Raw genomic sequence first — 14,894 nt, forward strand, 5'->3', positions numbered from 1 at the left:
CTTTAAGAAATAGTTCTCTTTAACCTCTCAAAACTCAAATGTTTTAAGGGCTGCAAGTCTTGTATAAACAGCTTTATGGGTTCATACACATCAGAAGATTGGGAAAATATGGAAAGCTGAGTCCCAAATTAAGAGTCTCGATTTGAAACTTCAAGAGACTTTCACCAAAATGCCATGTAGTTATCTACAAAAATGATACCTTTTTAAAAAAAGATAAGCAAGGGATCAAATTTATTCAGTGAAATCATGCATATTAGATCAGCTATTGCACTTGCCAAGATGTAAAGATCCTCTATGTGCCCAGATATCTGTCTTGATTGCCATCTACATGCCCTACATCACATCTTGAAAGATTAAGAAATTGTCATCATCTATGTTGGACAGAGAGGTGGGGAGCATGGAGGCAGAGATACTACTTGTAAAGTCTGCAGAATTGTTCAGATTCATCTTCCTTATGTAAGAAATGTCAATATTTTACTCCTGCACTTAAAAAACATGGTCAAAACAATACAATCATAACCTATCCTATCTGTACTTGGTAATCTAGGACCTTATCCAAATCCCATTGAAGTCAACTAAAAGATTCCCATCAAAACTTCAGTGGGTTTTGGATTAGGACTCCAACACAGGGACATTCTTATACAGGTAAGCCTTCCCTCCCATTTAGAAAACAGAAAAATCCTACCATCATTTGCTGCAGCAGAGATACTATACAATGAAGGGGTGTCTCAGGTTTTCTAAATAGGAACAGATGGTCTCTAGGAAGCTGAGCATGGATTCTTCCCTCTCTAAGTCTAGTTTGTATAGGTTTTTCCCCACACCACAAAGGGGGAGCAGAAAGACATTTATCAAAAAGACTGGAAAGTGTATTTATACAGCCACAAAAATCGTCAAGGGGACTCAGGGGCAAGTGTCGCATGAAAAATCAAATATTAAAAAAAATTCACTAGACTTTTAGCAGACACTGTCCCTTTAAAGTGATGTGCTTAGGTTTACACAGGAAGTTTGTTACAGAGCGAGGAACAGAACCCTGGCTGTCCAGTTTACAGCCTTGTGTTTTAACCACTAGACTATGCTTTCCCCTTTAAGAGAACTGGACACAACTATGCTAGGGACAACGAAGTATGCTAGTTGACATGAAGTGATAATGCCACAAAAGGCGTTACTATCTTCTGAAAAAGGTTTACCCTTATTTAGCACCTGGTCCTGCCACCTCCTCTCATTCTTTGAGAAACAGAAAAGTGATTCCCTTACATAGGAGCCATCTATCTACAGTAGTACCCCTCCCTAAAGGATATTGTATGAAAATCATCAACACAATTTTCATCAGACATACAAATACATCCTAAATATCACTTTGCACAACAAAATCTGAAGATGCCACCACACTGAAACTTTTACCAGTAAGTTTATGGAAGAAGCAGAACACGTCAAAGAATTTTCAGTCAATCCAAGTTACTAAATGAAACCTAGTATATTGGATATATTGCTGAAAGTGACATTGGGACAAATTCATTGTTATAAGCAGCAGCTTTCCTCTGCTCCTGAATAATTCATAGACTAGTTACAATTATGGAGTTTAAGGGCATATCAGTTTTTCCTGTACTTTTTTTAAGCTAGAGTGGGGGACAAAATACATTTAATAGGAGAATTTGCATACTTGACAGGAATGTCAAGTTTCTGTTCCAACATGTGAAAAGTTAATAAATTTACACTTCTATAGCACTTATCAGGGAAGGAAATAACTGTATACACTTTTCAGACTTGCAGCAATATTGGGAATATTTAACCCATTTTGCAGATAGGGAAACTAACACAAAAAGTTAACTGACTTTCCCCAAGACTAAACTTTGCGACAAAAACTAAAAAAAAGTCAGGAAAACATGATCTGTAGTCTTGGCACATAATGAACCCGAGGACAGACAGAGTGAATGTCTATAAACCATTTTTTTGGTGGTGATTATGAATAAAATGTTTCCATGTACTAAAGATTCCTAATTTAATTCTTATTTCATGTGATGTGTGTGTGTTTGAAAAGCCTTAGACTGGTGCAGGAAGGATGAGGTTTTCCAAAACAACCAACGATTTTGGATACTTCCATTTTTAGGTGTCTAATTTAAGAAATCTTAAATTAAAAAGGGGACTGATTTTCAAAAAGTGCTAGGCACTTACCTTTTGCAAAACCAGAGCCCTTTAAAAGGGATCAGATGAGTCACTTTAAAAAAAATGGAGGCACCCTAAATCATTAGTAACTTTTAAACCAACTTTTTCCCTCAATAGCTCTGAAGACACAACAGTAAGATACACCAAAACCACTTCCCTTTTTAACAGTCAGAGACAAGCTATCCCTCCTTACCTTTATCACCCACACAATTATGGACACAAGAAGCCCTTACCACATGGAAGTAATCTCTAGAGTCAGCTGCTCAGAGAGAGAGTGCGCCCCCTTTATGGTTTGCATCCACTCCTTCACTCAAGGTCATATTTGCTCATTTCAGTAATTCATCTTTTACAGCTTCTGCTACAATGGCAATACTGATGGGTGGAACAAGCAACAGCTACTTTTTTTTCTTTGAGGCTACAGCACCATGGCTGATCTTAAGAGGGATGCTAAACTGAAACACAAACCAACCCGTTTCAGAGGTAGAGTACATACTTCACTCTTTTAGTCATCCAATAGATTAAAATGTCCAAAAGTCTATTCCAAGTGTTAATCTATAGAGCTATTCAACAGGCTATTTCCCCACATTTTGTTGCACAGGTAGGTCAACTATGGACACATAACAGCAGTTTCTAGGTAGCCACTCACCTTTTTGAGGTACTCATGTCAACAGGTTCCTCACCTGTCTGCACCTCCACTTTAATAGTTGCTTTTACCTCCCCTCCTTTTAATAATCCTTGGACTTTCCCAGCTCCAGGATCAGTCTTTATTTTAATGTCACCCTCAGTCTTTAGGTCTGTTCCCAACAGTCCTTTGTCCATTTTAATTTTTTTACTGTCCACGTCATTTTGGGTTATTTCTCGTTCTAGTGCTCGCTTCTGACTTCGTGTCCTGCATGCTTCCTCTGTCATTGTGAAGCTCTGGGGGGAAAGAAAAAAAAGGCGGGAAGAAATCAGTAAAATGCATTTTGAGAAAAATCAATCAACTGTTAAATTCAAAAAAGGCCAAGATAGGATAGTGCTGCAAAAGAAGAAATCCTGAAAGAGCAATTGAAGTATTGCAGTGCGCTTACTTACCCTATCCTTAGAGTAGATTTTAGTCAGAAGCTACTATGGAGTTACTCAACTCTTTTTTATTTAAAGCAACTATAATTGTAAAAGGTAAACTCTAAAAATATCTCCTAACAGAATGCAGGAGATTGTACAGGAATGCAACTGAAACAAAAAAGTTTGGATGTTTATCAAAAAAGGGGGAAGAATTTCTTATTTGCCACACATGCAAATGAGGCAATTTTTTTTCTTCTTTTTAATCTAGGATTAGAGGTTTTTTGGGGGGGATTTCTACCATGAATTTCTTAGCACTTGTATCTGATTGCAAATTTCAGGAATTTGACATTGTGAGGAAAGAACTACCATGCCCTGAGTGAAGAGAATCTCTTCCATGTTTCCTTATACTTTGCCACTAGAGATTAAGGCACTGCCATTGTAATATTTAAGTTGATAGTTTCTTCTCTCTTAATGAATGAGCCAGGCTTTTCCACTCGCTGCACAGGAAGTGCTTAACTCCTGTGGGATCACAGTTAACTCGTTGTATGCCAAAGTCACAGAAACTTTAGCTTTTGGTGAGCTTTGGCATTTCAGTCTGCCATTTTACTGTACCTGCAGACCCACATCTGAAAAAAAGCTGAGTCAGGTTTTGATCCCATGACATCACTGGGCTTCACATGACCCTTCCCAGGATTCAGTCTGAGAGACAAAGCACTTTCTAGAAAACCAGTCTGAACCGGTTCCAGACAACAAGCTAAAGTGTTGTTAACCCTCACAGAGACACGACAGCAGAAGCAGCAGCAGCAGCAATGTGTCTGGAAGACTGCTGCTGGCATTCCAAAACACAAGTCTGGGAGAGCATCACTGCTCTTAAAGGGACAGTGCTTTTAATTTCACATTACAACACAGCAGTGCATCTGTTATTCTGCTCGTCCCATCACTTCAGGGAAAGCACAGCATTCACTTTTTAAAAGATCATAGCTCTTAAAAGTAGCTTTGTTTCTTAGATTAAATTAAGCACAAGGCCAATAACTAAAAGTCACTAACAGAACTTAAGCTTTTAAAAAAAAAAAAAGTCTAGTGTGTTTGAAAGTCAGGGACAGTGGAGTAGTTATACCATATCATTTATTTCCTGTTCTAGTTTACACCTCCTGTTCCCATCAAGTCACGGTCCTGTATCTACAGCATACCAGATTGTCATTTCAGACAACTCTATAGGAAATTTTATGCAAGCAAAAAGTAGACTCAAGTTTCTTTACATAAAACTTGTTTGGAAACAGCCAAAAATATTCATTTATATTAACTGACATCAACTAGTCCACAATAAGGCCACATTTAAACTAAAATCTTTAAAAGCACATTGTTCTTCAAACAGGAGACAGGTTGGGTTAACGTTAGTGTTCATGAAAGTGAGGGACTAACAGCACTGTCCAGGAAGAAAGCCAGGTGTTCTCAAGATTTTCTACATAGCTTAGTCAATACACCTTCATTCTAACCTGCAGCAATCCCTGCTATTCCAGTTCTGGACCTCGCCATAGGATTCTTCCAAAGCACCCTAGTTCTTGCCTGCAGCATCCTTATTGCTCCACTCTGAGTAGCCCATGAACACTCTCACAATGATGCCACACACACACACACAGACAAATGGTCCCACTAAAGCTTGGTCTATGCTTAAAATGTTAGGTCAGCGCTATGGTCAGTCACTGATGTGAAAAAAACAAAACAAAACCAAACCCTCCCCCTCCCGACATAGCTATGCTGACCTGATCCCTCTCACATGGTCTTCTGTCTCTCTAATACTCATAATACATATGGATATGGAAGCAATGAAAGAAGGTGGGTGAAGTAATATCTTTTATTGGCCCAACATCTATTGGTGAAAAAGAGACAAGCTTTCAAGTTTACACAGAACTCAAGGAGAGCTTGAAGGCTTGTCTCTTTCATCAGAAGACATTGGTAAAAAAAGGATGATATTTCACTCATCTTGTCTAAGATCATGAAACCTACATGGCTACAGCACTGGGGAAAAAAAAAAAACAAAAACCACCACACATGCCAAACTTATGAGTATGATATTTATCCAGCTCAGAGGGCATCTTGATACTGAATGTCAAATACTAAAAAAAGTGTTAAATTGTCATTATGGCGGAAGAGACAAATGAGACCATTCAGTGGAAACAGCCTCCTCTTGCATATAAACCCCTCTTTTGAAAATGAGGAAGCTCTCTTACCCACAGCCCTCTCAGCCACAGGTGTCCAGTGGAGGAAATTGGACACCAAAAGTCTGCCTTTCATAGACATTGAGTGCCTGCAGCTTCCTTTGACTTCAACTGAGTTTTCATTGCTCAGCACCAGTGGGAAAAAAAATTCAGACCCCTATATTATGCTAAAATATACTCCAAAATGTTCACTATTTCAGTTTTCATCTTCTCCAGTTACATGATGCGGGTAGGTAAACCCAAGTGTGTTGAACAGCCTTTGTGATTCCACAATATTTTAAACGTCACACATGAATCCTCGTTCTGCAAATGCCACAGTATATTTTCAAGTTCTGCTTCAAGTTCCATGCATTATTCTCTATGGCATGTAATACCATAAGCAACAAAAAGAAACTCAACTCTAATATCTGCACTTTGTGAACTCCCTTGATGCACCTGCCCCCATACATTTTAGAACAGAATTCAGAGCCTTGGTTCTCAATTTGTTAACAGCTTTTAGATTAGATCTAGTTATTTCAGAGACCACCTCATTTCTTCTAACCCTCCAGAATAGATACACTCCAACTATCAGGTGCTGGGGGCAGAGTGTTTTACACGGTGGACCTCCCCTTGCAACATCTCACTAACACCTCAAATTGAACCCAAACCTGACAGCGTCCCCATCAAAATGGGAGATTCACCTTTTCAAGGAAGCTTTTCCCAGTATTTTGTTCTGCACGATAGATACCTTAGACCAGCGGTTTTCAAATTTTTCTGCTGGTGACCCCTTTCACATAGCAAGCCTCTGAGTGCGACCCCCCACTTTATAAATGAAAAATACTTGTCAGCCTCCACCCCAAACCCAGCAACTCATGACCCCCCTACCTCCCCTGTAATAACCTCGCAACCCCCTGAAGGGTCCTGACCCCAGTTTGAGAATCCTGCCGCAGACATTCAACCAGGCCCAAATTCCCTTTTCGTTTACTGAACCCACTGCTTCAATTTTTTTTCTTTAAAAAGAAAAGATCACATATATAGATTCTCTCTCACTTCCAGAACTACCCTGGCTCTCCTCATACAGGGCTTAAAATCACAGATCCATTTTCTAGCATGGATGGGACTTTAACTGTGGCCACTAACACAGAACTAAGTTTTAACTATTTCAGAGAACAAAAACTGTTATAAATGGTTATAAATGTAGGCCGGACTTGTATTTAGCTTGGTATGGGAAGGAGGGAAAGGAAATAAATCAGGAAAGGTTTCTTTAAGAAACTGAAGAATATAGTTTCCCGAGGAAAGAGGTAGAAACCCATAACTTGAGTAGCGAGTCTGTAAGGAACAATCCTGCAGGAGTTTGAAGGAATGATGGAAAAGACAATCAAACCACAATACAAAAGTATATCACCTGTATGTTTTTGATAAAATAATACACAGTGAAATTGTTTATTTTGACATTAGGCTTCAGGTTAACATGCAGTTGAAATAAATTGGCAATTCACACTTTTCTGAGCTATTGTTTCAGTCTGTTTGTAGTCTTTTTGGATAACAACAATGCATCTTTTTACGTTGGGATAGTTATTTCCCTAGCACTAAAGGGCTAGAATTAATTTTTTTTCTGAAGGGTTAGATACATAAACACTAATGGAATCACCAGAAGTGCCAGACTGTTGGTCCAAGTCACTCTGGACTGTAATAAATTTACACCATTCAAATGTATTTTGAAAGATAGAAGGGGAAACTAGGATTACACAGAAGTTCTTCTCACTCTCTTGCACATATGCACAGTGCAAATTTGCACACAGAAATCCAACAGCCCTTTCACTGAACTGTCCAAAAAACCTGACACACAAGATGGGTGAAGTAATCTCTTAGGCCTTGGCTACACTGGCGCTTTATAGCGCTGCAACTTTCTCGCTCAGGGGTGTGAAAGACACCCCCCTGAGCGCAGCAAGTTCCAGCGCTGCAAAGCGCCAGTGTAAACAGTGCCCGAGTGCGGCTCCCAGCGCTGTAAGCTAATCCCCACGGGGAGGTGGAGTATCTGCAGCGCTGGGAGAGCTCTCCCCCAGTGCTGGCGCCGCGACCACACTCGAACTTCAAAGCGCTGCCATGGGAGCGCTCCTGCTGCAGCGCTGTACAGCTGCAAGTATAGCCATACCCTGTACAGCTGCAAGTATAGTCAGACCTGAAGAAGAGCTCCAAAGCTTCTGTTTCTCACAAACAAATGCTGGTCCAACAACAGATCTTACCTCGCTCACCTTGTCTCTCTAATATCCTGGGGCCAACACAGCTGCAGAAACAAATATAAAATAAAAAAAGGTCTTTTGGATCAGAAATCTATTTATACTTGTAGGTCAAATACCATGCCCATCTATGGCACCAATAGCATTCCCACTGGCAAAGACAGCAACAGAAATGTTTCCTGGAACCTACCAAAAAGTTCTTCCCCAATCCCCTTCCTTCCAAAAAACAAAAACAGGAAAAATACAAGACAAACCTGGTTTGAATCAGCCTGTGTCTTTTCCAACATGGATGTGTATGACAGACTCCTATCACATACTGCCCAGAATGCCTCCCACTTGCAAAGATGACAAAGGATTGCGAGATCCTGGAACAATTATCCGCTCGCTTTCTTTTGCCACTGTAGGGGAAAGTGACAGAACAGGAAAAAGTAGGTAAGTTCCAGTTTAAGACTTGGGAAAATTGTGCTCCCCCCCCCAGATGTGCAGTCCAGCCAGGAATAACCAGATTCCCAGCGACAATAGTTTAGTATACAAAGGTCTCCAAATAAAGTCCTGAAAGACTTGAGCTAAACAAGCATACATCTGATTCAGACAGGTAGGGAAAGAAATCAGAACTTTGCTTTGTTATATTCCAAGACACACTGCAAATGAAAATAAAAATTGTCCAGTTAAAAGTGGTCTGATCTGCTTCCATAGTTTGGGAACCTGGCCAGAGCTTACTTCCAAAAGTTCTCTCTCCAGGTGGCAGGCAAAACAAAGCAACCCACACCACCACTTCACACCCTACATAACCCACTGGACCCTGCTAAAACGCCAGCCCATTTTATGGAGGATTTCCAGATTCACACTAGTTGTAAACAAGACCAAACCACACTCTGGCCAAAATCTTTCAAGCTTCTAACAAATATCAGTACAGTCACATCTATGCTACTAACTGTGCAAACTGCATCAGAATATGGCTGCCAAAATTTGTATATCCCTTGGCTGCATGCATAGGTGCTGTGTGTACTCACCAGGAGTGCCTGTGTTGGTGTAAAGTACTCTGCACCAAAGGTAGGTATCCTAATGTGTCGTGCGCAACCATCTGGGCACAATGCCTTTCTGGAAATTTTTGCAATGTATTGTGGGACAGAAGTGACTTGTCCAGAGATCTCTGGGAGCTAGGGATCAGGATTCCCAGCATGCAACTTTCTGCATCTATAACACCATCAATATTGCATAATCCCCCCCTCCCCCTTTTTTTTTTGGGAAATCCCACAAACCCAGGCAGCACTTTTTGGTGTCTGCCATCTCCGACAGAAGCACAGAGCTCTGCACTATTCTCGTGAACACTGCAAATACAAGACACACTATTCTCTGGTATTTGCAGACCTGCAGGAAAAGCCACAGTAATGTGGGACATGAAGATTTTGCCAAGGATGTTTTTCTGAGACACAAAGAAAGACAATTCAAGATTGTTGTTGAGGTTGATGGAGCAGCTGCAGATGCTAAAGGGCCACTTCTGGACCCAAAAAAATGAGCACTGACTGGTGGATCACATCGTAATGCAGGTTTGGGATGATGAGCAGTGGCTGAAGAACTTTCAGATGCTAGGAGGCATCCATGTGCCAAGCCCACCCCAGCCCTACAGCGCATGGACACCCAAGGACAGCTGCACTGACCGCAGACAAGCAAGCGGTGATCACACTCTGGAACCTTGCAACATCAGACTGCTACTGATCAGTGGGAAATCTTGAAGTTGGAGGATCCACAGCTGAGGACCATTATCCAAGCACATAGGGCAATTAGTCATCTATTGCCATGCAGGACTCTTCGACTCTGCAACATGCAGAAAATCTGGATAGATACACAGCAATGGGGTTCCCAAACAGCAGTGGAGCAAAAGATGGCACACGTATCCCTATTTTGGCACCAGCCCACTTTGCCAGACTACCTCAACACAAAGGGCTACTTTTCTATGGGTAAGCAAGTATTGGCTGCTCACAAGGGATGTTTCACCAATCTCAGCGTGGGCTGGTCAGGGAAGGTACATGACACTCACCTCTAAGAGCACAGGACTCTTCAGAAAGCTGCAAGCGGGAACATTCTTTCCCGACCAAGGCGATCACCACTAGCTATACTGAAATAGCTATAGTGATTCTGGGGGATCCAGCTTACTCTTTATTCCCCAGCTAACAAAGCTGTACACCGGCCACATCAAGAGCCCCAAGGAAAGATTCAGCTAGCGGCTCAGTATATGCAGAATAACTGCTGAATGTGCTTTTGGTAGACTGAAGGGATGCTAGCAATGTTTACCTGTTAGAACTCAGCAAGAAGGATCTCTCAATGGTTACAGTTGCCTGTTGTGTCCTGCATAACACCTGTGAGGCAGAGGGGGAAAGCTGCCATCTGACGTCCAACAGCCAGAACAAGGGTTATTATAGATGTCTGATATGGAGCTATGTGGCTGAGGGAGGCTTTGAAAGAGCACTTCAGTGGCCAGCTGCAGTAGTGTTGTGCACTGGAGTGTTCTGAGCCTGGAGTTCTGGGTGCTGCTAAGAACTGTGTAGTGTTTGCTGTATGTGCATAAGTGACTGGGTATTTTCCTGAAGCTATGAATTCTGTGGTGCTTGGTGTGCATTTACAAGTACTGTTTTCTTTGATAATCACTATGAATTCTGCAATATTTGTGGTGAATTAGTAAAGATAGAGATAAAGTTCTATTTTGGGGTAATTAAATTGAGTGGGGGAAAAAAATTCCAAAATTCAATACACAAAAGCCCCCACAGGTAATGTTATACATTTTTTAACATAATTAAAAGGGGTGATCACTTTAAATTTAGACATTTATATCCATTTGAGTACACAAAAGTAGCTGTACGTGTAGCCACAACGGACACCTGTGTTCTCACAGGTCAGTATGTGAAGCTGTGACTTTCTTTGCTGTCCTTCAGCGTAGAGTAGTAGGGGGCATGGATGGGTCCCTTGATACCACATGGTATGTTGGGAAGGGAGGGGAAGAGGTCTAAGGACAATGCTCATGGAGTTCTTCAAGGGCTGCATTGGATGGAGAGTTTGGGAGCATTTGGGTTTGCTGACTGAGAAGACTCTTTATGCCCTGGTGCATTTCCCTCCCCTTGCCCTGCTGGAACTCATGGACCTTTCCTGTCCTCTTGATCTTTCTTCATTCTATCAGTCATGCCAAGCCCTTAGTTCAGAGTCTGATGCAACACTGTTTTGCAAGATCCTATGAGCCAGGTCCTCCCTAATCCTATTCTTCCTCCTCCTCATGGTCGTGTGTTCTGTGAGTGGAGGGGGCATCCACCAAGCCAGAAGCTGCTGATAAAGACAGACAGATGTATCACTGGATTTACAGTCAGTGGAAAGAGAAAGTAAGTTTCTAAACTCCCTTTTCTTGTAAAACATAAGAAACGCTTATTGACACTTCAGCTCTGGAGCACCTCAGCACAGCACCACTCTGCAGCTCCAGCCCCAGCTATGGTACCAGGATCAAGGGATGATTTGGATTTTCTGTTGCAAGACGCGATATGATTTCAGTCCCTATTCCATGGATAGGGCTATAGGGCAATGGCACTGAATATTTACACTATTTTCCACCAGCAGTGATAATTTTAGCTGATCTCTCATTCCTCAGGGTCACAAAGGCACAAAGAACACAGCTGTTACTGTCATCCTGAAGCTGCCCAGGCCTATACGCCACTAGCTTGTTTGCAGCAATGGTGCCAGCTGAACTCATCATAGAGTGGCATGGCAAAGTATCCTACCATAGAGGAAGAAATAAGGCAGTCATCTCTAGAAACCTTCAGGAGAGGATTACAGAGTATCCCCATGAAAGTTTCATAGAAATTTCTCAGGAGGATAAGAGGAACGTACCTAGGCACATAAACAAGATGTTCTGCATTGCCCACTCCACTTAACCCAACAGGGGGAAATGAAAAGCAGATACCAATTCTACCTCTTTCTTGTACCTCCATGTCTTCTCCTATGACTAAAACAATTAAGAATTGATACCTTTGGTTTGTTAGCTTGGGGGATGGGCTGGTGCCATCTTTAAATTTGATCACTACAAGAAAAAAAACAAACCAAAAAAACAAACACATACTGGAGTTCCTCCATGTTTGCCTGATGGGACTGGCTACACAGTGGGAGAGCCTCAAACAGGTCCTGGTTTGCAGCATGGCTGGAGTCCTCCACCATGTCTCCCCCCAACTCCCTTTCTTCCTCATTGTTCGCAGTAAGGGTCTCTGGGTCAGGCTCCTCCAAAGTATCCACAGTGGTCTGTGGGGAGCTGGTGGGGGTTTCTGCCAAGTACGGCATACAGTTCCTTGTAGAAGTGGCAGGTCTGCAGTGTAAGGCCAGATCTGTTGTGCTCCCTTGCCTTGCGGAATGCCTGGCAGAGATCTTTTACTTTTACATAGCACTGCTGCTGATCCCTCTTACACCCCCTTTGCCTGAATTCCCTGTGCAATCTGATCCTAGATGGACATGTTTCTACAGCTGGTCCATTGCTGTGCTTGCAGTGCCTCCTCTCTCTGTAGGCTCAGGAGATCCAATACTTCCGGTCTACCCTGGGTAAGAGCACATCTTGTACGTGGAGCTGGCCTGGTCGGTTCGGCAGTTGTCCACAAGGGTGAGCTACTGGATGTGAATGCCAAAGTGGGCAATCAGGAAAGGTATTACAAAAAAACATGTGGGGAGGGAGGAGTTAAAGGGTGGATGGAGTGGCTTTTGGTCTCTCTGACCCTTGGGCAGTGGAGTTTAAAGTTGTGACAAGTGTGGTCAGTGTCAGGGAACAGGGCATTGCGAGACAGCTCATGGAGAACTGTTAGGATTGACACAAGTCATGCAGTGTCTATATAGTACTTGCACTGTGTCAATCTCAGTAGGTCATCCATGGCTCTACACCAGAGGTAGGCAAACTACAGCCCGTGGGCCTGTCCTGCCTGGCTCTTGAGCTCTCAGCCCCTCCCCTGCTGTCTCCCCCCCCCCCCCCCCCCAAGAAGCATGGAAGGGGAGGTTGGATGAGTCGGAGGTTCTGAGGGGTGCAGTCAGGGGGCAGGAAGTGGGAGGGGGCAGGGGTCAGGCTGTTTAGGGAGGCACAGACTTCCCTACCCGGCTCTCCATACAGTTTTGGAACCCAGATGTGGCCCGCAGGCCCAAAAAAAAAAGTTTGCCCACCCTTGCTCTACACCATTTGGGGAGGTGGTTTTACTGTGTCACTAATCGAGTGCTTGTGTCAGTCAGTGACAAATTTGAGTCTAGGCATACACATACATAGGTTGATTGTAACTCACCTTGTGTCGACATAACTTGGTGCTGTGACTGTCAGTTTTCTCAACAACGCAAACTTTATGTAACAAAGGGCCTGTATGAGAAAGTTCAAACTGCACCTTTTCTATGGCAACTTTGTTCTCCTTTGCCAAAAAATGACTTGTAAATAAATCAGCCTAGAACTGATAGAGGGATTTTTTTGGGGCTAGAAATACTTCGTGGTTTATTTCAAACAATTCTTTGGAACCGATGATATTTCTTACTCTTCCTTACCTCCACTAACACAACTGGCAACTCAGAATTAAAATTGCCAAAATTGAAGGAGTTAAGTAACCAACCCATGTAATTAAAGTAGATAAGCAGACCAGCTGAAGTATCAGGTGATGTGCAATTTGAAGAACATTCTTCAACAGTGACCAAATATGACAGAGAAAAAGCATTAGCAATTTACTACTACTGAAAGTAAAGAAGTCACTCCCAATTTTTCCCCATAGCATGGACTATATTTTCATAGGCTGCCTGCTTCTTCCCCCACCCACTCATGATCTCAGAAATCATCCTCTTCTCCCATTCACAACCTGTAACACCTATAGCAAGTACAGTAATTACTTGTACAGAAAGATAGTAAGCCTTTTAAATCTGTCTTTTAGTCCAATTTAGCAGCTAGAAAGGAGCAGCAACTGGCACCACACAAGCAGCCAGTTCTCCATAAGCCACCAGAAAATGTGCTGCAGATCTTCTGTTGCCCATAGACCACAACTTAGGAAGCTCTGAAGTAAATAAACCTGCCTGCGTCTGTGTAACTTTGTTACTGAACAAGTGCACAATTCAACTTTTCTTAAAATGATTTTTCAAAAGGCAATAAGTCAAAGTGATTTCTCCTCCACAGACTGCCTTCCCTTGAAGGGTACTGCTCTTTAAAATTTGTGATTTCAAGGTTAGTCCAGTCAGCAGAATACTCCGTTTGCATAACCTCAGCACAACAGCAGCAAGAGTACACCACTCTCAGGCTGCATAGGTCAAGTTCTAGAAGTATACCACCACCAAGCACCAACTGAAAGACCACAAGAGCAATATGCAGTGCCATTTTTGTCAAACCTGACCTTGTCATCAACACAAAACTGATGACCAATAATAATGACACTGAAGTCCTGACAGCAGACACTGACAGCATTTCCAGCATGTCTGTCACAAATTGCAATGGAAGCAATTCAAGTTCGCTAGCCCACATAACCTCTAACATAACAAAAACACAGGTGATCAGTGGTGACCCTAACCGTCAGTGTCCAATGGGACTATAGCATAATTAATGAAAATGGTGAACTAGTGAGTTGTAGGCAGATGCACACCACACATCTCGAAGAACTCCAGTTACGGAACAGGTAACTATCCTCTCTTCTTTGAGTGATTGCTCATGTATTCCACAGTAGGTGACTCCAAGCTATATCTGATGGAAGTGGGTAGGCGTTTAAGGGTTTCCAGGAAGTAGTACTGCCCTACCAAACCCGGCGTCATCCCTCGCTTCGGAGACGATCACATAATGCGAAGAAAATGTGTGGACAGAAGACCACGTGGCAGCCTAACAGATGTCCTGGATCAGGACGAGGGCTACATAGGCAGCCAACGAGGCCTGAGCTCTCGCTGAGTGTGCCCTGACGATTGGTGGCGGGTGAACCCTCACCAGGTCACAGCAGGTGCGTATGCATGAGGTGATCTAGTGGGAAAGGCGTTAGGTGGAAATTGGTTGCCCCATCATATGCTCGGCCTATGCAACCAACAGCTACAAGGATTTCCAGAACAGCTTGATCCGGTCCAGGTAAAGGCCAGTGCACTACGCACATCGAGCATGTGAAGGCGATGTTCCTCATTGGAGAAATGGGGCTTAGGACAGAGCACTGGAAGGAAAATGTCCTGTTCTATATGGAAGGCATGAGGAGCGTGGACGAAGCCAGACCTTATCCTTGTGGAATACTGTATA

General features: G+C 42.7%; 1 protein-coding gene across 3 annotated transcripts in view; it reads right to left on the minus strand.

Moving 5' to 3' along the window:
• Positions 1 to 14,894, minus strand: part of GATAD2A (GATA zinc finger domain containing 2A) — a 90,526-nt gene that overhangs the window by 32,534 nt on the left and 43,098 nt on the right. For all 3 annotated transcript variants that reach the window (XM_050934058.1, XM_050934060.1, XM_050934059.1), the window contains exons 3-4: positions 7,900 to 8,043; positions 2,810 to 3,081 (exon numbers count right to left, since the gene is read on the minus strand). In XM_050934058.1, the coding sequence (XP_050790015.1) occupies positions 2,810 to 3,081; positions 7,900 to 7,932 (305 nt within the window). In that variant the 5' untranslated portion in view covers positions 7,933 to 8,043. The remainder of the gene's footprint in view (positions 1 to 2,809; positions 3,082 to 7,899; positions 8,044 to 14,894) is intronic.

This window comes from Gopherus flavomarginatus, chromosome 24 (assembly GCF_025201925.1).
Source record: "Gopherus flavomarginatus isolate rGopFla2 chromosome 24, rGopFla2.mat.asm, whole genome shotgun sequence".
NCBI lineage: Eukaryota > Metazoa > Chordata > Testudines > Testudinidae > Gopherus > Gopherus flavomarginatus.